Below are 25,650 nucleotides of genomic sequence, written 5' to 3'. Positions count from 1 at the left end.
ATCTATACATACACATCAGTAACAAACACGTCGGTACAGTATACAAGTTAAAATATAAGCGGTAGGTTTAAATACAGACATACAAGTTCATATACTGAACAAATGTGAAAGTATTAAACAATTATTGAAGTTGCATTCAAAGGCAATATGAATGCCATCAGAATGTGGAAGAGTTATATATAATGGAAATGCAATATGAGGATAATCTGACTCTAAACTACTCGGTACTCATTGTCTGTAATCTGACTCTTACCTACTCGGTACCCATTGTTTGTAATCTGACTCTTACCTACTCGGTACCCATTGTCTGTAATCTGACTCTTACCTACTCGGTACCCATTGTCTTTAATCTGACTTTTACCTACTCGGTACCCATTGTCTGTAATCTGACTCTTACCTACTCGGTACCCAATGTCTGTAATCTGACTCTTACCTACTCCGTACTCATTGTCTGTAATCTGACTCTTACCTACTCGGTACTCATTATCTGTAATCTGACTCTTACCTACTCGGTACCAATTGTCTGTAATCTGACTCTTACTTACACGGTACCCATTGTCTGTAATCTGACTCTTACCTACTCGGTAGCCATTGTCTGTAATCTGACTCTTACTTACTCGGTACCCATTGTCTGTACTCTGACTCTTACCTACTCGGTACTCATTGTCTGTAATCTGACTCTTACCTACTCGGTACTCAATGTCTGTAATCTGACTCTTACTTACTCGGTACCCATTGTCTGTAATCTGACTCTTACTTACTCAGTACCCATTGTCTGTAATCTGACTCTTACCTACTCGGTACCCAATGTCTGTAATCTGACTCTTACTTACTCGGTACCCAATGTCTGTAATCTGACTCTTACTTACTCGGTACTCATTGTCTGTAATCTGACTCTTACTTACTCGGTACCCATTGTCTGTAATCTGACTCTTACCTACTCAGTACCCATTGTCTGTAATCTGACTCTTACCTACTCGGTACCCATTGTCTGTAATCTGACTCTTAACTACTCAGTACCCATTGTTTGTAATCTGACTTTTACCTACTCGGTACCCATTGTTTGTAATCTGACCCTTACCTACTCGGTACCCATTGTCCAACTTTTGCTCTGCAGCAACAGCTTTAGCCACCAGCAGTAAGTGGCCAAGGAGCTAAAACAAAAGATTTGAAAACAAAAGATTTGAAAACGGCAGTTAAGTGTAAGTGTTAAGTAAGGACTTTATGCTTACATAATATAATGTCATGATGTGAAATATGTTGTAATACAAATACTAAAAGAAATGGTTTTAAGAGCTGGAATGCAAAAATCTCCAATTTCACATTAAAAACATATAAGGACTGAAGTCATGTACTGTGTAATTTAAAAGTCAGGTAATGTTACCATGTTTATTCAACAACTCAAATAGTGTAGCTGTGTTTATTGAACATATCAGGTAGTGTAGCTGTGTTTATTGAACAACTCCGGTAGTGTAGCTGTGTTTATTCAACAACTCAGGTAGTGTAGCTGTGTTTATTGAACAACTCGGGTAGTGTAGCTGTATTTATTCAACAACTCAGGTAGTGTAGCTGTGTTTATTGAACAACTCAGGTAGTGTAGCTGTGTTTATTCAACAACTCGGGTAGTGTAGCTGTGTTTATTGAACAACTCGGGAAGTGTAGCTGTGTTTAATCAACAACTCAGGTAGTGTAGCTGTGTTTATTCAACAACTCGGGTAGTGTAGCTGTGTTTATTCAACAACTCAGGTAGTGTAGCTGTGTTTATTCAACAACTCAGGTAGTGTAGCTGTGTTTATTCAACAACTCAGGTAGTGTAGCTGTGTTTATTCAACAACTCAGGTAGTGTAGCTGTGTTTATTCAACAACTCAGGTAGTGTAGCTGTGTTTATTCAACAACTCAGGTAGTGTAGCTGTGTTTATTCAACAACTCAGGTAGTGTAGCTGTGTTTATTCAACAACTCAGGTAGTGTAGCTGTGTTTATTCAACAACTCAGGTAGTGTAGCTGTGTTTATTCAACAACTCAGGTAGTGTAGCTGTGTTTATTCAACAACTCAGGTAGTGTAGCTGTGTTTATTCAACAACTCAGGTAGTGTAGCTGTGTTTATTCAACAACTCAGGTAGTGTAGCTGTGTTTATTCAACAACTCAGGTAGTGTAGCTGTGTTTATTCAACAACTCAGGTAGTGTAGCTGTGTTTATTCAACAACTCAGGTAGTGTAGCTGTGTTTATTCAACAACTCAGGTAGTGTAGCTGTGTTTATTCAACAACTCAGGTAGTGTAGCTGTGTTTATTCAACAACTCAGGTAGTGTAGCTGTGTTTATTCAACAACTCAGGTAGTGTAGCTGTGTTTATTCAACAACTCAGGTAGTGTAGCTGTGTTTATTCAACAACTCAGGTAGTGTAGCTGTGTTTATTCAACAACTCAGGTAGTGTAGCTGTGTTTATTCAACAACTCAGGTAGTGTAGCTGTGTTTATTCAACAACTCAGGTAGTGTAGCTGTGTTTATTCAACAACTCAGGTAGTGTAGCTGTGTTTATTCAACAACTCAGGTAGTGTAGCTGTGTTTATTCAACAACTCAGGTAGTGTAGCTGTGTTTATTCAACAACTCAGGTAGTGTAGCTGTGTTTATTCAACAACTCAGGTAGTGTAGCTGTGTTTATTCAACAACTCAGGTAGTGTAGCTGTGTTTATTCAACAACTCAGGTAGTGTAGCTGTGTTTATTCAACAACTCAGGTAGTGTAGCTGTGTTTATTCAACAACTCAGGTAGTGTAGCTGTGTTTATTCAACAACTCAGGTAGTGTAGCTGTGTTTATTCAACAACTCAGGTAGTGTAGCTGTGTTTATTCAACAACTCAGGTAGTGTAGCTGTGTTTATTCAACAACTCAGGTAGTGTAGCTGTGTTTATTCAACAACTCAGGTAGTGTAGCTGTGTTTATTCAACAACTCAGGTAGTGTAGCTGTGTTTATTCAACAACTCAGGTAGTGTAGCTGTGTTTATTCAACAACTCAGGTAGTGTAGCTGTGTTTATTCAACAACTCAGGTAGTGTAGCTGTGTTTATTCAACAACTCAGGTAGTGTAGCTGTGTTTATTCAACAACTCAGGTAGTGTAGCTGTGTTTATTCAACAACTCAGGTAGTGTAGCTGTGTTTATTCAACAACTCAGGTAGTGTAGCTGTGTTTATTCAACAACTCAGGTAGTGTAGCTGTGTTTATTCAACAACTCAGGTAGTGTAGCTGTGTTTATTCAACAACTCAGGTAGTGTAGCTGTGTTTATTCAACAACTCAGGTAGTGTAGCTGTGTTTATTCAACAACTCAGGTAGTGTAGCTGTGTTTATTCAACAACTCAGGTAGTGTAGCTGTGTTTATTCAACAACTCAGGTAGTGTAGCTGTGTTTATTCAACAACTCAGGTAGTGTAGCTGTGTTTATTCAACAACTCAGGTAGTGTAGCTGTGTTTATTCAACAACTCAGGTAGTGTAGCTGTGTTTATTCAACAACTCAGGTAGTGTAGCTGTGTTTATTCAACAACTCAGGTAGTGTAGCTGTGTTTATTCAACAACTCAGGTAGTGTAGCTGTGTTTATTCAACAACTCAGGTAGTGTAGCTGTGTTTATTCAACAACTCAGGTAGTGTAGCTGTGTTTATTCAACAACTCAGGTAGTGTAGCTGTGTTTATTCAACAACTCAGGTAGTGTAGCTGTGTTTATTGAACAACTTGGGTAGTGTAGCTGTATTTATTCAACAACTTGGGTAGTGTAGCTGTTTTTATTTAACAACTCCGGTAGTGTAGCTGTGTTTATTCAACAACTCCGGTAGTGTAGCTGTGTTTATTGAACAACTCAGGTAGTGTAGCTGTGTGTAAACCAATGTTATGTTAAAGTGTGTATGCAACACCCACAGGTATGTCACAGTAATGTAATGGTGTGTATTAATATTCAATAACTCAGGTCATGTTATATTTTACGGTATATTGAATATTCTACTTCCATGAGAATGATGGTTACTTCGAATGGCAAATATACATATAGATTATCACTATGATATTGTTTGATGGGGTATGTTGTATATAGGACACGTACCTGCTGGTCCTCTGGTCGTGCAGCACTGATCCCTGTGATGGGTTTATAGGACACGTACCTGCTGGACCTCTGGTTGTGCAGCACTGATCCCTGTGATAGGTTTAAAGGACACGTACCTGCTGGTCCTCTGGTTGTGCAGCACTGATCCCTGTGATGGGTTTTCGCGGGATCACAAGAAAGTGTACCGGAGCCTGGGGAGACACGTCACTGAAGGCTAGGCACTGCAAACCATCACAATACTGTCATACATCTACAGGTATTACAGATAAAAATATAGAAATTTCCAGATTGATAGTTTATCAAATACACATTGATTAAATTGTACATATTGAATAATGAATTACTATACTTTTGTTTAAGTTTCCTTTTTCTTTGATTGAATATCATAGTGCAATCATTATATCTGATTATCATATATTGATCCAATGTTTTCCTGCAGGTTTTTTTATTCACAATCCCTAAAACACAAATTGTTAGGATGTCATTTTTTCTAACAAGGCCAGGGTTTGGTGAAGAGTGTTCAGTCACTCTTATTACATCTATCTATCTGAATGGACATGACACAGAATTTTGTATTTTCGTCACCTGATCATCTTCAAACAGAATATTTGCTGGTATGGTCTTGTCCAGAATCTTACTGAAGATGGTGGTTCCAGCTGTTGAGGGTTTGACTACATCTTTGGCTGCCTTCACCTCATCACTACACTTCTGGGGTGACGTACAGATACTCTAAAATCACCAAAGATTTAATAACAAATTAAAACACTAAACATTTTCCAGTTTATAATCTTATTCTGAATATTCAATATTTAATCGATACCAAATCAGACATGGCTGGACATTACAATATGCAAACCTCCTAGTGAGTACAATATCTAATACTCAAACCTCCTAGTGAGTACAACATCTAATACTCAAACCTCCAGGTGAGTACAACATCTAATACTCAAACCTCCAGGGGAGTACAATATCAAACACTCAAACCTCCAAGTGAGTACAACGTCTAATACTCAAACCTCCAGGTGAGTACAATATCAAACACTCAAACCTCCAAGTGAGTACAACATCTAATACTCAAACCGCCAGGTGAGTACAATATCTAATACTCAAACCTCCAGGTGAGTACAACATCTAATACTCAAACCTCCAGGTGAGTACAACATCTAATACTCAAACCTCCAGGTGAGTACAATATCAAACACTCAACCCTCCAAGTGAGTACAACATCTAATACTCAAACCTCCAGGTGAGTACAACATCTAATACTCAAACCTCCAGGTGAGTACAATATCAAACACTCAAACCTCCAAGTGAGTACAACATCTAATACTCAAACCTCCAGGTGAGTACAATATCAATTACTCAAACCTCCAGGTGAGTATAATATCTAATACTCAAACCTCCTAGTGAGTACAATATCTAATACTCAAACCTCCTAGTGAGTACAATATCTAATACTCAAACCTCCTAGTGAGTACAACATCTAATACTCAAACCTCCTAGTGAGTACAATATCTAATACTCAAACCTCCTAGTGAGTACAATATCTAATACTCAAACCTCCTAGTGAGTACAACATCTAATACTCAAACCTCCTAGTGAGTACAATATCTAATACTCAAACCTCCTAGTGAGTACAATATCTAATACTCAAACCTCCTAGTGAGTACAATATCTAATACTCAAACCTCCTAGTGAGTACAATATCTAATACTCAAACCTCCTAGTGAGTACAATATCTAATACTCAAACCTCCTAGTGAGTACAATATCTAATACTCAAACCTCCTAGTGAGTACAATATCTAATACTCAAACCTCCTAGTGAGTACAATATCTAATACTCAAACCTCCTAGTGAGTACAATATCTAATACTCAAACCTCCTAGTGAGTACAACATCTAATACTCAAACCTCCTAGTGAGTACAATATCTAATACTCAAACCTCCTAGTGAGTACAATATCTAATACTCAAACCTCCTAGTGAGTACAATATCTAATACTCAAACCTCCTAGTGAGTACAACATCTAATACTCAAACCTCCAAGTGAGTACAATATCTAATACTCAAACCTCCAGGTGAGTACAACATCTAATACTCAAACCTCCTAGTGAGTACAATATCTAATACTCAAACCTCCTAGTGAGTACAACATCTAATACTCAAACCTCCAAGTGAGTACAATATCTAATACTCAAACCTCCAGGTGAGTACAATATCTAATACTCAAACCTCCTAGTGAGTACAATATCTAATACTCAAACCTCCTAGTGAGTACAATATCTAATACTCAAACCTCCTAGTGAGTACAACATCTTATACTCAAACCTCCAGGTGAGTACAATATCTAATCCTAAAACCTCCTAGTAAGAACAACATCTAATACTCAAACCTCCAGGTGAGTACAATATCTAATACTCAAACCTCCAGGTGAGTACAATATCTAATCCTAAAACCTCCTAGTAAGATCAACATCTAATACTCAAACCTCCAGGTGAGTACAACATCTAATACTCAAACCTCCAGGTGTGTACAATATCTAATACTCAAACCTCCAGGTGAGTACAACATCTTATAATCAAACCTCCAGGTGAGTACAATATCTAATACTCAAACCACCTAGTGAGTACAATATCTAATACTCAAACCTCCAAGTGAGTACAATATCTAATACTCAAACCTCCAGGTGAGTACAACATCTATTACTCAAACCTCCTAGTGAGTACAATATCTAATACTCAAACCTCCAGGTGAGTACAACATCTAATACTCAAACCTCCAAGTGAGTACAATATCTAATACTCAAACCTCCAGGTGAGTACAACATCTAATACTCAAACCTCCTAGTGAGTACAATATCTAATACTCAAACCTCCTAGTGAGTACAATATCTAATCCTCAAACCTCCTANATCTAATACTCAAACCTCTAGGTGAGTACAATATCTAATACTCAAACCTCCAGGTGAGTACAATATCTAATACTCAAACCTCCTAGTGAGTACAATATCTAATAATTAAAACCTCCTAGTGAGTACAACATCTAATACTCAAACCTCTAAGTGAGTACAATATCTAATAATTAAAACCTCCTAGTGAGTACAATATCAATTACTCAAACCTCGAGGTGAGTACAACATCTAATACTCAAACCTCCTAGTGAGTACAATATCAATTACTCAAACCTCCAGGTGAGTACAACATCTAATACTCAAACCACCTAGTGAGTACAATATCTAATAATTAAAACCTCCAGGTGAGTACAACATCTAATACTCAAACCTCCAGGTGAGTACAATATCAATTACTAAAACCTCCAGGTGAGTACAATATCTTATACTCAAACCTCCAGGTGAATACAACATCTAATACTCAAACCTCCTAGTGAGTATAATATCTAATCATTGTGATAATTACAACCTTAAAACCTCCAAGGGAGTACAGTATCTAATCCTTGTGATAACTAAAACCTTAAAACCTCCTAGTGGGTATAATATCTAATTCTTGTGATAGCTACAACCTTAAAACCTCCTAGTGAGTACAATATCTAATCCTTGTGATAACTACAACTGTAAAACCTCCTAGTGGGTATAATATCAAATCCTTGTGATACCCTCCAATCACTACAACATATAAACCTACCAATCACTTCAACCTTTAAACCAACCAAACACCACAACCTTTAAACCAACCAATCACTTGTGATAACTACAACATTAAAACCTACTAGTGAGTACCATATCTAATCCTTGTTATAACGATAACCTTAAAACCTACTAGTTAGTACAATATCTAATCTTTGTGATAACTAAAACCTTAAAACCGCCTAGTGGGTATAATTTCTAATTCTTGTGATAGCTACAACCTTAAAACCTACTAGTGAGTACAATATCTAATCCTTGTGATACTAACAACCTTAAAACCTACTAGTGAGTACAATATCTAATCCTTGTGATAACTACAACTTTAAAACCTCCTAGTGGGTATAATATCTAATCCTTGTGATACCCACCAATCACTACAACATATAAACCTACCAATCACTACAACCTTTAAACCAACTAATCACTACAACCTTTAAATCAACCAAACACTACAACCTTTAAACCTACCAATCACTTCAACCTTTAAACCAACCAATCACTACAACCTTTAAACCAATCAAACACTACAACCTTTAAACCAACCAAACACTACAACCTCTAAACCAACCTATCACTACAAACTTTAAATCCACCAAACACTACAACCTTTAAACCAACCAAACACTACAACCTTTACATCAACCAATCACCACAACCTTTAAATCCACCAAACACTACAACCTTTAAACCAACCAAACACTACAACCTTTAAACCAACCACTACAGCCTTTAAACCCACCAAACACTACAACCTTTAAACCAACCAAACACTACAACCCTTAAACCAACCAAACACTACAACCTTTAAATCCACCAATCACTACAACCTTTAAACCAACCAAACACTACAACCTTTAAACCAACCAATCACTACAACCTTTAAACCAACCAAACACTACAACCTTTAAACCAACCAATCACTACAACCTTTAAACCAACCAAACACTACAACCTTTAAACCAACCAAACACTACAACCTTTAAATCCACCAAACACTACAACCTTTAAACCAACCAATCACTACAACCTTTAAATCCACCAAACACTACAACCTTTAAACCAACCAAACACTACAACCTTTAAATCCACCAAACACTACAACCTTTAAACCAACCAATCACTACAACCTTTAAATCCACCAAACACTACAACCTTTAAACCAACCAATCACTACAACCTTTAAATCCACCAAACACTACAACCTTTAAACCAACCAATCACTACAACCTTTAAATCCACCAAACACTACAACCTTTAAACCAACCAATCACTACAACCTTTAAATCCACCAAACACTACAACCTTTAAACCAACCAAACACTACAACCTTTAAATCCACCAAACACTACAACCTTTAAACCAACCAATCACTACAACCTTTAAATCCACCAAACACTACAACCTTTAAACCAACCAATCACTACAACCTTTAAATCCACCAAACACTACAACCTTTAAACCAACCAAACACTACAACCTTTAAATCCACCAAACACTACAACCTTTAAACCAACCAATCACTACAACCTTTAAACCAACCAATCACTTCAACCTTTAAACCAACCAAACACTACAACCTTTAAATCCTACATACACTACAACCTTTAAATCCACCAAACACTACAACCTTTAAACCAACCAATCACTACAACCTTTAAATCCACCAAACACTACAACCTTTAAACCAACCAAACACTACAACCTTTAAATCCACCAAACACTACAACCTTTAAACCAACCAAACACTACAACCTTTAAACCAACCAATCACTACAACCTTTAAACCAACCAAACACCACAACCTTTAAATCCACCAAACACTACAACCTTTAAACCAACCAATCACTACAACCTTTAAACCAACCAAACACTACAACCTTTAAACCAACCAAACACTACAACCTTTAAATCCACCAAACACTACAACCTTTAAATCAACCAATCACTACAACCTTTAAACCAACCAAACACTACAACATTTAAACCTACCAATCACTACAACCTTTAAATCCACCAAACACTTCAACCTTTAAACCAACCAATCACTACAACCTTTAAACCAACCAAACACCACAACCTTTAAACCAACCAATCACTACAACCTTAAACCAACCAAACACTACAACCTTTAAACCAACCAATCACTACAACCTTTAAATCCACCAAACACTACAACCTTTAAACCAACCAATCACTACAACCTTTAAACCAACCAAACACCACAACCTTTAAACCAACCAATCACTACAACCTTTAAACCAACCAAACACTACAACCTTTACATCAACCAATCACTACAACCTTAAACCCACCTTAAAACCTCTCAACCTGTGTAACCTTCAAACCTTTTAATGGTTAAAAGTGATTGTTGAACCTACCGGTACCAGTAACTAGGTTTTAACTTCCCTTTGACAATATTGAACCTTCCCATTTGGAATTGTGAAGACATTTTTTAAAATGCAATAAATGATATTCCTGAAAATGCAAGAAACCCTTTGACCGAGTTGTCATACTCGTGTCATGTGACATGTTGTCTATTTTTTTACACATCAGATAGGACTACAAATTCATGTCAATCATCGTGGATGGTTTTACAACTACTTCGATTCATTAGTTTTAGTTATCATCATGTATCATACCTAATAATTAGATGTATTTATACAGGAAGCATACCAGATTTATAGAGTAAATAATTTCATTGATTGTCACCTTATTTGTACCTTTGTTCCATGTACTACACCGAGTCTGGTAGCAACGCTCACCACCGCTAGATACTTCAGGGCAGAAAGCTGACGGTGATTTCTATTCACATTCCTAAGCACCGTCGAAAACATTATCCTTTAATTAAACCTCAGTTCTACAACACAAAATTATTTATCATTTGAAACTAGCCTGGTAACTTTGTTTGAAATGGTTTCTACATAAAACAGAACACCCATTTAATTGTAAAATAGAGCATCCATCAAGATTTGGAGGGTCCCAGGTTCAAATCCTGGTCTGGTCATGCATTTATATTCCTTCCAATAACAAGAGGCCTTAACGGTCATCTGATATATTTATACAGAGAGTTGATTTTTGTTTTTAACATGAACAGAAATATCATTCAAAGTGACAAAAAACAATAAAACCACCTTATTCAATATCTAGCATGCAGATTTAAGACTGAAAATTATTTGAAACTAGCACCCCCCCATTAAACTAATGTTTGTCCAAAATGTGATTTCCCTATATAAACTAAAGTAAAGTTTTGTTTACCCCATCCCCATGGGGGAAAAGTGAGACCCCAGGGTCATGAAATTCACAATTTTGGTAAAGCACCTTAAGACCCTTCCATCTAATAAGAGTATTTGATTCCACCATATCTGGATCTTGAGAAGAAGATTTTTGAAATTTTAGTCAATTTGACCCTTTTTGGCCCCGCTTCTCAGGCCCCTGGGGGCTGGGGACCATATAATTCACAATTTTGGTTGACTTTTGGCCATGGAAGGTTTCTGCAAAATTTCATTGAAATTTGTTCAGGGGTTTTGGAGAAGAAGATGAAAATGTAAATTGTTTATGGACGCACGACGGACGGTGGGTGACGGACGACAACGGACAAAAGGCGATGAGAATAGGTCCTTTGAGACTTTGTCTCAAGTGAGCTAAAAATGAGCCTGGTTCTGCACCTCCATCTTCAGAAAGTCTTTGATAGTACATTGAATAGGTACATGATAAATAGCCATATTTGCAAGGTAAGCTGACAAGTTCGAAATGTAAAAAAAAAAGAAGATAAAACAGAAGCATGTAAATAATATAAACCAATAACATTAAATCATTATTTCAGTGCTTTTGCTACCTATACCTTACAACAGCCTGTTTCTTTATGAATTGGGGAAATATAGCATTATTTGTATTGAAATAGGGAATACATGTATATTTTTGGTCATTTTGGGAAAATAGGGCACTTTCGGGAGTAAAACTGATAAAAAATCAAAAGAAACCACCAAAAGAGTTACAAAGTCAGATTTCTTTTTCAGAATCCCAAGTAGGCCTATTCGACCGCAGAGGCATGCAACTACTATTAATATTGATGTTGTTTTAGGCTTTCAGTCGCTTGGTACGTTACCACGCAACTACTATTAATATTGATGTTATTTTAGGCTTTCAGTCGCTGGATATGTTATATCCCAAAATAATGCACCTAGCGACTGAAACCCTAAACAAGATCAATATTAATAGGAGTTGCAACTTGCGTGACCCTGTGATTCGACCTACTTACGGAATGTAGTTCTGAGATTAAAGCATGAGTGCTAAAAAATGTGTGATCACCTGTACCTGATTCAGTTTTATCACTTACTTGACATCACGATATCTAGTTGTTTACTCTCAACATAACTTATATAGGCCTAAAACCTTAGACAAGTACTTACCACATTCATGTAAACGTGTCCAAGGTAAAGCAGGCCAAAGCGAAACTACGCTTGAAATAATAATCAGCTCTACTTATCATGACAGCGCCCTCTAGTGTCAGTAATAAACAGGAAGAAGCAGACATGTAATTTTCGACGACCGACGAAGACTTGCCGACTGTCACATCGGAGCTAGATTGAAATAATGCGAGAGCACACGAGGGATCAGGCGACGGGATGACAAACCAGGGTAACCCCAGTCGATTTGCCGACTACTTCGTGGTCTGTGGGCTGGACGTGGGGTCGGGATTGGAGCCGGATACACTATCAGGTTTGTGGTTCAGCCTCTGCAACCGTTGGAGATATTCAGGGTGTTGCCCTCGGTGAACTCGATCCGCACTCATACGGGTGAATGGTGTGTTGCGTGTCTCATGTTTCCGACGAAGATTTGTAAAACTTTAATTTCGTTACGTTATTTGTACACGTGTACAGTAATAGTGTCGCTTCAGATGACATAACTAGTAATACATCAACATACAACAAACAATGAGATCGATCAGACATCAGTCATTAAGAGCCTAGATGATCAGGTGATGGAGTACAATCACCAGGTCACACTTGGATGACACCAGCTTTGTTTACTATATATAGGTTTTCTATTCTACTATTGAACAAAACATTTAGATAAATTCATTAATGAAATTACATTTGATTATTTTTTTACATTGTTAATATATTGAGACACGATGCCAGTGCATGCTGGAGTTAATTATGTTACTCTAATTATAGTAAACTAATTACTGATAATTAGATAACCTTCTACATAATATCAGAATGTGTGAAGCTTTGGGAGGAAATGTAATCAGATAGCATGTTGTCTGCATACAGATGGTGGAATATTTGAATTATTCAGCTCATAATCACGATACTTTTTGTTTAATTGAAGCTCATGACCATTAGATAAATAATTTTACATATGATGATGATTTCATATATTGTTATGAAATATAAACTGTATCTATTTTAGAACAATTATGAAACAAGTTATTTCAACTTATATTAATCACTCTTGTTGGCCCGGATGTTAGCGCGAGGGGGTCTTATAATTAGTGTGGGAGGAAATTAAACTGGAGTACCCGGAGAAAACCCACGTGGCCGGGCAGGTGACCCCAACCTTTTCACGTCCGATCAGGTAACCAAACCTCAGCCGCTTTGGTGAAAGGCAAGTGTGCTATCCACTGCACCACCAAACCACCCTATATATTGTTTGTCAAACCTGGTGTCATTGTAGAGGACCATATCTCTGAAAGGCCACTAATGCAACTAGGGGGAAAATATTTAGAAACATCTGTTGTAATTAAAGGATGTATGTGGCTCTGTTTGGGATCAAACCACTGACCTGAGATTTCTTTGGTACTCTACACAGCAGCTCACTTTATTTCATTGTATCGTTTTAGGTGACAATTTACAGTGTCCTCCCCTTGACCGACCATTCAAGTCTAAAGTGTTACTACACTTTCCTCAGTCAGTGCCATGGAGTCCCTTCGACAAAGATGCCGTGGGCATGGTAAGTTGTTATATATATGGGGGAAAACATTGAGAAATAAAGGTCAAGTCCTTCTAACAACAGGTAAAAAATATGAATTGGCTGAACATTTCATATGAAACTTCATAGTACATCAATGCACCATGACAATATTGAATTGATTGAATATTTTTATTTTTATAAAACTTCAAAACATGTAGATTAATTATGATTTGACATTGTGTCCCGTATCACTCTCAGATTAATAGCATCAGGTGAATGTTGCAGAAGGACTTAAAGGTCAAATAATTTCGTTCCCTGTAACATGATAAAATGCTGCAATATTTGTATCACTGCTTTGCAATTTCTTGGTAAGCTTGTTCAAGTACTAGTACTTATTTTGCGTTTTGTAAATTCACTTTACAGCTCAGCTTGCCAAAAGGATTAATATTTCGAACACAAAAAGATTCACATCGACCTAAGTTTCATTCCTTTATCATCACAAAAGAAGATGGAAGCCGTAACTTTGGGTCAGCCTTTACCTTCTACGAGGAGGTTAATGACAGGAAAATTAGTGCTGCTATGCAGACGCTGCAGCACATGTACCAGGCGGAAGTGGCCAGTTGTTCCATGGATAGTGGACGCTCCTCACGGGACACTAGTCCTCGACCCGGACACCACCAGCGACAAACCAGTCCAAGGGACAGTGCCCGCATTTATGACCCACAGAAGGACAAACTTTTTGTGACGAAGACAATCTGTCTGATCACTCAGATGCCATTTGTGAGAGCATCTCGACAGTTCCTGCGACAGTTGTATGAAGCTGTGTCAAAGCCATCAGAAACACACTTGCCTTTGGAGAGCTACATCTATAACATTCTGTACGAGGTTCCATTACCTCCTCCTGGTCGCAGCCTCAAATTCTATGGTGTAGAGATGCCTATCTTCTGTCAGAGGCCAAGTAAGTTTCTGAAGTGCAATCCTAAAACATCAATATTTGTAAAATAAAATTACTTGTGATTCATTGATATGTAAACAAATGTACCCTCATGAAGTAAGACAAATATAATACATTTAAGTTTATTAGCTTCAATAGATAACTTATGTATGATAAAGTTTAATAGGAGACGATCTATTAAAAAAAAAAACTTTTTTTGTAACATACATGAATGACCTGAAACGTTAACATGGCCAATATATTGCAACACATTTTGTTTTCGTTTCAAAAACACACATGTATACCAGCAACTTAAATTGCTGTTGCTTATGGTTGTCAATGGATTTAGTAACATAATTGGTCATATTTAATTAGTGACATGGAAAGTAAGCAATTTTGATTTGATAGATCTGTGGGTATTGTATGTATTTCAATGTAATAACCTTCAGATAAAAATTGTTTAAATTAGTATCCCAACATATCGATGTTAAGTTTGGTGGCTATTCTGACAGTGACATGAATAAGTCATAATTGATTTGATCAAACTGCATGGGAATCTACCTATACTACTACATGCTGCATGGTTACTAACATCAACTAGANGGGGGGGGGATTATATTGCTTTTGACACCAAATATTAAAGTAACTTTAGAATTTTAACAAATATGAGGTTCCTTTCTAATGTTTGTTTAAGTATGTTTGACCAACAAAGGAAAATCTATTCAAATTAAAGTGCAATATTTTAGTGTTGTTATTTGAATTGTTGGGGTCCAAGCATTCCAACTTCTTGTCTAGATCCTGATCAGATAATGAACAGGTACTTTTGTTAGTGATACATGCTCCACTAGATACCTGTTCATAAAATATCAAAGACTATTATATATAAGGCCTGTAAATATGATGCTCTTATACATTATCATGGATATTAAACTAATAGTGAGACTGCATGGGGAAGAACATTATTGTATAATAAAACATTGGTTGTTATTATATATGCATGCTAACTCTCACAAATTAAAGAAATCATAACTGCATCATGATAAAGTATTTATTTAGAAAATAAACAAGATTATACTCTATATGATATACCTGTACATTAATGTATATAGTAACAGAAATGCACATGGTCAAGTTGTGCAAGCACATACTTATTGAAGAAAACACATTGATGGTAATAAATTCCGCTTAATGTTGATATAATGATTTTGATAATTTCTGATAAAACAGAGATCTTTCTAACCAAAAGTCAGGTCAATAATTCAGCACTGTGAAGCTTGACCTTGACATGATGCATTAGGGTGTGTGTTATGTACAAAGTCATAGTCCAGCTTGACCATGAGATGTATATTGTTTATGATTGTTTTGATTGATTTGCAGTGGATTGGCGAGAGGTGAAAGGTTTGTGTCAGCCCTACAGCTTGTCTGACCTCTATATATGTATCATCCCTGTATGTCACAAACCTTTAACAACCCAATCTCATGTATACAGCCAAATATCAACAAGTGCAGCAGAGTATAGTTCATTTTCCAGAAATTCTATTGACATATTACAATTTTGAAGTAGACAACAAAATTTTAAGTATGTAATTTGTCAATACAAATGTATACACCAAATCAAATCAGAATATCCAAATTACACAAATGTTTCCTGCAATCAAATTTGTATCCTCAACTATAATAAGGTCTTAAAATTAAGAGAGTTTATATACAACGATATTTATGTTAAGCTGTGAGAATCATTGTGAAAGGTTTGTTATATTGTGTGTGTTGTAAACTCCTGTATCAGCAATGGTAAAGGGAATTAGTCTGTACACCTAACTTCTCACTAGGCTCAAACTCTTCAGCAAACACTTCCTACAGCCATGCATGTTATAAATTGTTTCATAATTGTTGTAAAAATAAATAAAGTTTTTATTTTACAGTGATACTTATTACAAATTTTTGCTTGCAACAAAGTTGTGTTTATAATTTGTGTCCCTTGGTAAGGGATTTTACTGATGAAAATCAAACTCTTTAACCAATTAGGCACCAAATAAGGCCTATACCAATCTAATTTCTTCAGGTCTCAAATATGTGTTAATTGTGCCTGTGTATTTTACTGTAACTTAACCTACTGTAGCCACTTTTCCTGATAGATCACACCTTAATTTGACAATACTAAATTATTAAGCTGATCTTTGTGTATATTTGAGCGTTAGTGCTGATCTAATAATCTCATTTTTGTTTTCATAATTTTTCACAACTTTCCAAATGTTGTCCAATTTTCCTTCTCATATTAGTTAGGAAAACCCCTTAGTAATCAGTATTCTCAAGCTCTGAAAGTAAATATTTAATTTCACATTACTTAAACCCAACAAAGACATGTAATGAATTCTATTTTTTTTTAACATAAATGTCTTTGTGAATTTGCAGTGTTATTCTTAATGCTGTCCTATAATAAGTTTATGCCATTTGCTTGTAGTCATTGTGGTTATTTATCATTACCTTTATAAAGACAGTGAATTTGGTAATCTGCTTGCAACTTGCTTTCTATTATATTTATCATGTGTAACATGATGGTACATGTATTTTTCGTACAGAATTTTGTTGATGATTTTCCGTATATGCCATATATGCACACATTTTTGTATGTTATATTCTAGGTATGCTTCAGTTAATGTAGATTACGACTGACTAATAATGTTTTTGTTCAATAAATGCCTGCCTGCACTTTTGATGTAAACACTTTTCTAAGTATGTTGATTAGAGTTTTTTATGAATGATTACCTGTAATATTGGAAAACATTGCTTATCTTATTATTTAAAAAACACTTCATAATACATCATATGATTTTTTTTATATTAATATTAGATAAGTATATCTTGACTTATTGAAAAGTTAAAATTAATAAGCTTAACAGTACCTAATAATACCATTATAAATATAATATTTAAACTTTCGACCTGTTAAAGTAGATGTATATTTGTGATAAAATCAAAATGATAATGACGATGCATTCTAGTACAATATTTGAGCTAGTACCTGGTAAGAGCACTGGACACAATGAAAGGGAGGCATATATGTATTCAGACCAATTTTCCTTGAATAGCATATACTTCATATTTTGACAATTTTCCCACCATACCAGAGACACTAGTATCTCTTTATCCTCAACTTGAATTCCTGATAAATAACTTAGGCAGTACATTATATATCATTCTGAAAGATTGTGCTGGTCATTTAATCAGCAGATAATGTTCCATGGCAGCTTAAAAACTGACCAGGAATATGCGGGATAGAAAAGAATTCAGAATATTACAATTTGTAATTTGAGATATATTTTCAAAATCTTAGGGGTGTGTTGCATGTCCTCAGAGCAGTGGCCCTTGTTATGTTAAATACAATAATCAATGTAGATGTATGCCTGTCATATATAATGCCTGTAAATATATACTGATCATGATGAAGTATAATAGATGTTTTTGTACATATATTTTCTACATTTGACAGGTGTGAGTGAGCTACCCTTATTTGATTTCTCCCTCTGGGACTTGTTCCGATCCCTAGAAGTGAGGGACATCATCCAACTCTTCACCAGTGTCTTACTCGAACACCAGATCCTTATCTATGCATCCGGTTAGTTATAATCTTCCAGCATTATTCTATAATGTCATTAAGTTTTTACCTTGTGAATATAATATTTAATTTTCACTTTTTATTCAGTGGAAACAAATAACTAGATTTCATTTCATATAACAATGATGATATTGTGAAAATTCAATTCTAGGAAATTTTAATGTCGTTACACTGTCATGAAAACAAGAAACCTCTGTTAATAATGTACTCTTTAGTTTACTTAGAAAATAGATATATTCATAGTTGGAAGGTTTTATTAAAAGGATAAGGTGTGAGTTGATTAGTCACAATTGTAGAAAAGTCGTTTGATTTTGTCATCTTATTCTGATTATTTACCAGATTACCAGAGACTGATGTTGGTGGCAGAGTGTATGAACACGCTGGTTTTCCCATTTGCATGGCAGCACGTTTATGTGCCAATCTTGCCAGCGTCTCTGACACACTTCCTGGATGCTCCGGTTCCATTCATTATGGGACTTCACCATGGCCGTGAGAACCGTTCTGAGTTAGAACTTCCAAGTGAGGTAAATCAAACATTCTCTCCTAAAGCATTTCCAATACAAATACAAATATAATTACTCTTGATACAGCTTATAGTCTCTACAGTAAATCAGCATTTCTCGTGGTGTTTTTCCTTATAATGGAAGTTTCATCGCATACTTTATATGTATACAAAATATAAGTATATCTAAAATCAACACTTCATCCTTTATCAGATCTGTAGAGTTTAAGGTATAAAAAATAATGGCAGTTCTTACCTATAATGTTTGTTGTATTGATGTAAATTACTGGTAGAGATGTTTAACAATGAGTGGTGCATGTGTATTACATAATTATCTGATAGACTGAGGACTAGGATGTGATTAGCCATATCCCTTGACTATATAATTGATAGACTGAGGACTAGGATGTGACTAGCCATATCCCTTGACTATATAATTGATAGACTGAAGACTACGATGTGACTAGCCATATCCCTTGACTATATAATTGATAGACTGAGGACTAGGATGTGATTAGTCATATCCCTTGACTATATAATTGATAGACTGAGGACTAGGATGTCATTCGTCATATCCCTTGACTATATAATTGATAGACTGAAGACTACGATGTGACTAGCCATATCCCTTGACTATTTAATTGATGGTGGAAACCATTGGTAATTCCTGGCACCATTTTTACAAGTAGATGTGTGTGTAGATTCAAGTCATATAGTTTAATGGATTAAATGAAATTTTCAAATAATTATTTTGTGATGGCATGAAATCATCCATTAATGTTTATACAAGTACATGTCAGCCTGTCAATGCCTGTCTTGTTTATGCAGGCTAACATGTGTTTTGTGGACTTGGATGAGAAGACTGTTGATGTGCCAGAAGAGCTGCCAAGGTTTCCCCACCTCCAGGAGTTGACCGAAGAGCTCATCAATGTGTGTAGTATCCATCGGACACGACTATACCGGGAAAAGGTGGAGACTGCTAAGACCGACCCTGCAGTAAATCCTAAACAGGCCAGTCCCCGTCGCAGTCTCAGTAAGGAGGATGCACTAAAAACTAACAAAATGGAGATTCTTCAGCAGAGTGAAGCCTTTGCTAAGATATCTGCACTTGCTAAGAAAACAGGGGTGTGGTCGTCTATTGAAGAGTTCTCGGACATGCCGAGCAAGGACAGTAAGGAGGCAGGATCACGTGACCCATCGTCCATGAGTGTGAAGGAAATAGAGGACCTTAAGTTCAACAATACGGTGCGTGAGATTTTCCTAAACCATTTCCTACACCTGTTCAGTTCGTACGAGACATTTGTGATTCAACCTAACCAGGACATGGATGCCTGGTTAAATAACCGAGAGTCGATGCAGAACTTTGACAAGGCAGCATTCCTTAGTGACCAGCCAGAGGGCTATCTCCCATTTTTATCATCCTTTACAGAGACGCAGATGTTTACAACGATGGTAGACAATAAAATTCTAAGTCAATGGGAAGACCAAGAACCACAGCTGCGAGTGTTTGATTCCAGGCTTAAGATACTGAAGGAAATCTTAGGAGAAAATATCACCCACACCTACTCACAATGTACAACTCTAGTAGATACAGGTAGGTTTGATCACACACACAACTACTCACAATGCACCACTCTAGTAGATACAGGTAGGTTTGATTACACACACAACTACTCACAATGAACAACTCTAGTAGATAAGGTAGGTTTGATCACACACACACCTGCTCACAATGCACACCTCTAGTAGATAAGGTAGGTTTGATCACCCACACACACCTACTCACAATGTAAAACTCTAGTAGATACAGGTAGGTTTTATCACACACACACCTGCTCACAATGCACACCTCTAGTAGATAAGGTAGGTTTGATCACACACACACACCTGCTCCCAATGCACAACTCTAGTAGATAAGGTAGGGTTGATCACACACACACACCTGCTCACAATTTACAACTCTAGTAGATACAGGTAGGGTTGATCACACACACACACCTGCTCACAATTTACAACTCTAGTAGATACAGGTAGGGTTGATCACACACACACCTGCTCACAATGCACAACTCTAGTAGATAAGGTAGGTTTGATCACACACACACACCTACTCACAATGTAAAACTCTAGTAGATACAGGTAGGTTTGATCACACACACACCTGCTCACAATGCACAACTCTAGTAGATACAGGTAGGTTTGAACACACACACACCTACTCACAATGTACAACTCTAGTAGAAACAGGTAGGTTTGATCACACACACACCTACTCACAATGTACAACTCTAGTAGATATAGGTAGGTTTGATCACACACACACACCTGCTCACAATGTACAACTCTAGTAGATACAGGTAGGGTTGATCACACACACACAGCTACTCACAATGTACAACTCTAGTAGATACAGGTAGGTTTGATCACACACACATACTCGCATGGTATTACTAGCGGCTACATGTATGTGGTGTACATGTATGTGTCAGAAGATCACACACACACATACATGTATGAATCTGGTGGTGAGTCTGTGTCAGTAGGTTTGAAATTGCATTCATTATGTCTCCTCTTGGAATGAAGTTAGATGTCAGAGTTTCTAACTGTGTGTAGTGTGAAGTAAGGTGTCAGTGTTTCTAACTATGTGTAGTGTGAAGTTACATATTAGATTTTCCAACTGTGTAGCTGTTATTTCAGAGACAATGCTACAAAAGCGTGTGATCTACATAGACCATGTGTCCCCTAAGCCACACAGCCTGGAGGACCAGGAGAACACTGCACCCCAGGAGCCGGGCATCTTCCCCAAACTAGATGCAGAGATTCTCAACAAGGAACCTACAGCTGTGAAGTAGGTTACCATTTAGGATTTAAACATATGGTAAATGAATTCCAGAAAAAAATAATAATATCAGTAGCGTTACATTACGGTTGAAGACAGCATGCTCTGTTACCATAGAATATCTCGGCAAACATTATGATCTAACATAGAAATAAAACTAACACAGGAAAACTGCAGTAACAATGCTTGAATATAAAATGACATGATGAAATGATTCTTGAAGAATTTTGTCACATGGTGTTGTCACATGGTATCAGGTATTTGTTCTGTTTCCAGAGGGAAATCTAGGGAAGGAGCCAAGTGGAGACGGAAGGACCGTCTGATGCAGCACTCTGAACACATCAAGCTGAACTCGGACCAGCGTGAGGTACAATAAGGGATAATGTTTTACATAGTCTGTTTTTGTTTATTGTGTTTCAAATAGTTGGACCGGTAGGACCAGAGTTGTTTATTTATAAAACAGTGACATACCTAGTGGTTTGATATTGTTTTATAAGAAGACATTGTACATCGTATCTACCAAACAGAAGACTGTAGATACTCGCTTTATGTGTTGTAATTGCTATATTTTGTTAAAATTTTCTTATTTCATTTTCTTATTTAATGAAGAAATAATAGATAGCATTTAGTTGTTAATGTTTCCCAAAATAGATAGCATTTAGTTGTTAATGTTTCCCAAAATAGATAGCATTTAGTTGTTAATGTTTCCCAAAATAGATAGCATTTAGTTGTTAATGTTTCCCAAAATAGATAGCATTTAGTTGTTAATGTTTCCCAAAATAGATAGCATTTAGTTGTTAATGTTTCCCAAAATAGATAGCATTTAGTTGTTAATGTTTCCCAAAATAGATAGCATTTAGTTGTTAATGTTTCCCAAAATAGATAGCATTTAGTTGTTAATGTTTCCCAAAATAGATAGCATTTAGTTGTTAATGTTTCCCAAAATAGATAGCATTTAGTTGTTAATGTTTCCCAAAATAGATAGCATTTAGTTGTTAATGTTTCCCAAAATAGATAGCATTTAGTTGTTAATGTTTCCCAAAATAGATAGCATTTAGGTGTCTCCTTTACCTACAATTACCAAATTTTGTATGTGGAAACCTCTTAGGATGGTCTCATATGTCTCAAACCATTGATTGATCAGCTCATTGTACAAAACCATTCAGACTTAATTTCTCAATTAATTAAGTACAAGTGTGTGTTTATAAATTCAGAAGTAGGCTAGTAAATATTGTATGTTGTTGGGTGATGATTTTGTACGGAGGCTGTGTTTCTGTTGTTTTGAATGAAGGCTCTAGCACAGAGGCATGCCAAAATGTGGCTCGTGAGTACATTTTGAGTTTTGTGCATTGCTGAGTGAGTCACGGCTCACTTTGTCTGCTGTACAGTCTCTATCAGACAAGTTCAAGGTCACACAGTGTCGTATTGATCAGACAATGATACTGTATAGCATTTCAATTTCGCGGGTTCAAAGTTTTGTAATTTTGCTTCTTTTACTTTTTTAATAAAGTTGATTTGATCTTGTATTGCACATACATAGCTGGGTATCATATTTTCATTTTGTGGTGTTTTACACATGATTCATGGAACTTCAGATATGTAGATTGTGTTCTGAGTGAAAATAATACCAATGCTAAATAAAATTGCTATACAGTATCTGGTAGAATAAATTTACTTCAGAACTCTGAATTGAATGAAAAGTTAATAAATCTAATAAATTGATTGGACTGTTTGCCAGAAGGAGGCAGAGAAATATTTGTTATGTGTAGATGACTGGAGTAACAACGGCTGAGAAATCTTGTCCTGCTATAACTATACTTATAGGCATGTCTTACCACTGTTCTCTGGTACACCACACACTTCTGTCAGCATCAGTTGGTGTCCACCACTTAATCCACTACAGCCTACAAGCTTCTATTTATATGTAACATTTCTCTCATGGAAATCTTGTGATTGGTTTGTAGCTCTACTGATGAGATTGTACAGTTATCTGTAGTGTTTTGTCACTGTTATTGAAGCCTATAGTCAGTGATAAGTTATCAGCCAGATAATTATACAGCTAAGGCACAAAGCTATGGTACATGCCCATCTTCAGTAATACCAATGATACCTTGCATAGAAGCAAGAATCTCGAAACAAAAGTAGACCAAAAGTTCTTTAAGGGTTTGATTTCTTATGGATTCCAGAAATTAAATTGCAGCTTTGCCAACATTTTCTAAATAGCAAAATATGAAAAATGTTCATGAAAACCAAAATTTTATCACACATTTTAGTTCCTGATTATACAAAAAAGAAGTTGAAGAGTGCTGTATGAATTTAGACCATACACTATATACCCTATGATCATACAGTGTTGTACATTGTAAATTATTTTGACATCAGTCATTTTTATTGTAGTTCTGCATTAACTTTAAAATGTGTCAAGCAAATGTAGACAGTAGGATGTAGTAACTGATGATATATAATTATCATAAAACAGTTCATACCTCTTACACCTTATATGGTATGATTGATTATGTGAAACAGTAATGTTATATATATATTTTAAAATAACAATGCATATCATTTATTAATGAAAAAAAAAAGAAAAATGTGTGGACATGATGTCACAGTGGACAAACACATTGTCAGACTGGCTTAGATTTAGTGATTTGTAGAAATTTGGATGTCAGATAATATCTGAAGTAAAAAGGGTGTAATTCCCCGGGGTTTCAGACTTGGAGATTTATATCTGTGGTTTTAATGTTGTATATATCTGTTTTACAACTGACTTCGCTCCATGTCACCTCTAAAATCCGTGGCCTGCCCAGTGCCCCTGTGTTGGCTATATACATTGTACCAGTCCTACACCAGGGTTTGCCCAGTGTCCCTGTGTTGGCTATATACATTGCACCAGTTCTACACCAGGGTTTGCCCAGTGCCCTGCCCTGTGTTGGCTATATACAATGTACCAGTCCTACACCAGGGTTTGCCCAGTGCCCCTGTGTTGGCTATGTCCTACACCAGGGTTTGCCCAGTGCCCCTGTGTTGGCTATATACATTTTACCAGTCCTACACCAGTGTTTGCCCAGTGACTCTGTGTTGGCTATATACATTGTACCGGGCCACTGTGCAGGGCAACTTTTGAGACTGATCAGATAAACAACATGGCCGACAGGCAGCCATCTTGGATTTTGATAGTGAAAGTTTGTTATCGCTCTTTCTCAAGAAGTACCAGAGGGATCTTTCTCAAATTTTACATGTAGGTTCCCCTTGGTCCTTAGCTGTGCAGTGCAACTTTTGAGACTGATCGAATAAACAACATGGCCAACAGGCAGCCATCTTGGATTTTGATAGTGAAAGTTTGTTATCGCTATTTCTCAAGAAGTACCAGAGGGATCTTTCTTAAATTTTATATGTAGGTTCCCCTTGGTCCTTAGCTGTGCAGGGCAACTTTTGAGATTGATCGGATAAACAACATGGCCGACAGGTAGCCATCTTGGATTTTGATAGTGTAGGTTTGTTACCGCTATTTCTCCGGAAGAACTAGAGGGATCTTTTTTAAATTTTATATGTAGGTTCCCCTTGGTCCTAGCTGTGCAGGGCAATTTTAGAGATTGATCGGATGAACAACATGGCCGACAGGCAGCCATCTTGGAATTTTGATAGTGAAAGTTTGTTATCGCTATTTCTCGGGAAGTACAGGAGGGATCTTTCTCAAATTTTAAATGTAGGTTCCCCTTGATCCCTCGTTGTGTATGTTATATTTTGAGACTGATCATAACAACAAAATGGATTAAAAGAAGAACTAAACAGATCTTTCTCATATTGCAATGATCGATTCTATTTCTTTCACATTAAGTACTGTACTAGTAAATATGTGAAATGACAAACTCACTTTGAAGGTTGGCTTTCATACACATCAGTATTAAGTTTAGATCAAAAGTTACCTCAAGGTGCATTTACTGTTAACATGACTCGATCAAACAGATTAGAGGAAAGAAGAGAAAAGATCAAACTGACAAAGAACTAACGAAGATGGTACAAAGGTGGGCGCCAAGATCCCTCTGGGATCTCTTGTATGTTATTAAATAATCCAACAAACTCCTGTTATCACAGCATGACTATAAA

General features: G+C 36.5%; 2 protein-coding genes across 8 annotated transcripts in view; one reads left to right on the top strand and one right to left on the bottom strand.

Moving 5' to 3' along the window:
• Positions 1-1,049: 1,049 nt before the first annotated feature.
• LOC110462589 (histidine triad nucleotide-binding protein 2, mitochondrial-like) lies at positions 1,050-12,225 on the bottom strand (the record flags this gene model as incomplete). The annotated part of the gene is made up of 4 exons (XM_021516599.1): positions 12,143-12,225; positions 4,676-4,819; positions 4,207-4,311; positions 1,050-1,154 (listed from the first exon to the last, which is right to left on the bottom strand). Coding segments are annotated over exons 1-4 (363 nt in total), but the record flags the coding sequence as incomplete, so codon positions are not given.
• A 110-nt stretch (positions 12,226-12,335) lies between these two features.
• LOC110462582 (DENN domain-containing protein 5B-like) overlaps positions 12,336-25,650 on the top strand; it is a 41,762-nt gene continuing 28,447 nt past the window's right edge. For 4 of the 7 annotated variants that reach the window (XM_021516591.1, XM_021516589.1, XM_021516590.1 and 1 more), the window contains exons 1-10: positions 12,336-12,452; positions 13,579-13,688; positions 14,073-14,607; positions 15,961-15,981; positions 18,074-18,199; positions 18,539-18,723; positions 19,530-20,295; positions 21,399-21,549; positions 21,817-21,907; positions 22,832-22,864. In XM_021516591.1, the coding sequence (XP_021372266.1) occupies positions 12,359-12,452; positions 13,579-13,688; positions 14,073-14,607; positions 15,961-15,981; positions 18,074-18,199; positions 18,539-18,723; positions 19,530-20,295; positions 21,399-21,549; positions 21,817-21,907; positions 22,832-22,864 (2,112 nt within the window). In that variant the 5' untranslated portion in view covers positions 12,336-12,358. The remainder of the gene's footprint in view (positions 12,453-13,578; positions 13,689-14,072; positions 14,608-15,960; positions 15,982-18,073; positions 18,200-18,538; positions 18,724-19,529; positions 20,296-21,398; positions 21,550-21,816; positions 21,908-22,831; positions 22,865-25,650) is intronic. The other 3 variants (XM_021516586.1, XM_021516587.1, XM_021516588.1) reach the window with 3 other exon arrangements.

This window comes from Mizuhopecten yessoensis, unplaced genomic scaffold (assembly GCF_002113885.1).
Source record: "Mizuhopecten yessoensis strain PY_sf001 unplaced genomic scaffold, ASM211388v2 scaffold10809, whole genome shotgun sequence".
In the NCBI taxonomy this organism is placed as follows: Eukaryota; Metazoa; Mollusca; class Bivalvia; order Pectinida; family Pectinidae; genus Mizuhopecten; species Mizuhopecten yessoensis.
The sequence above is the reverse complement of the archived record's forward strand: the minus strand, read 5'-3'. Positions and strand labels throughout refer to the sequence as shown.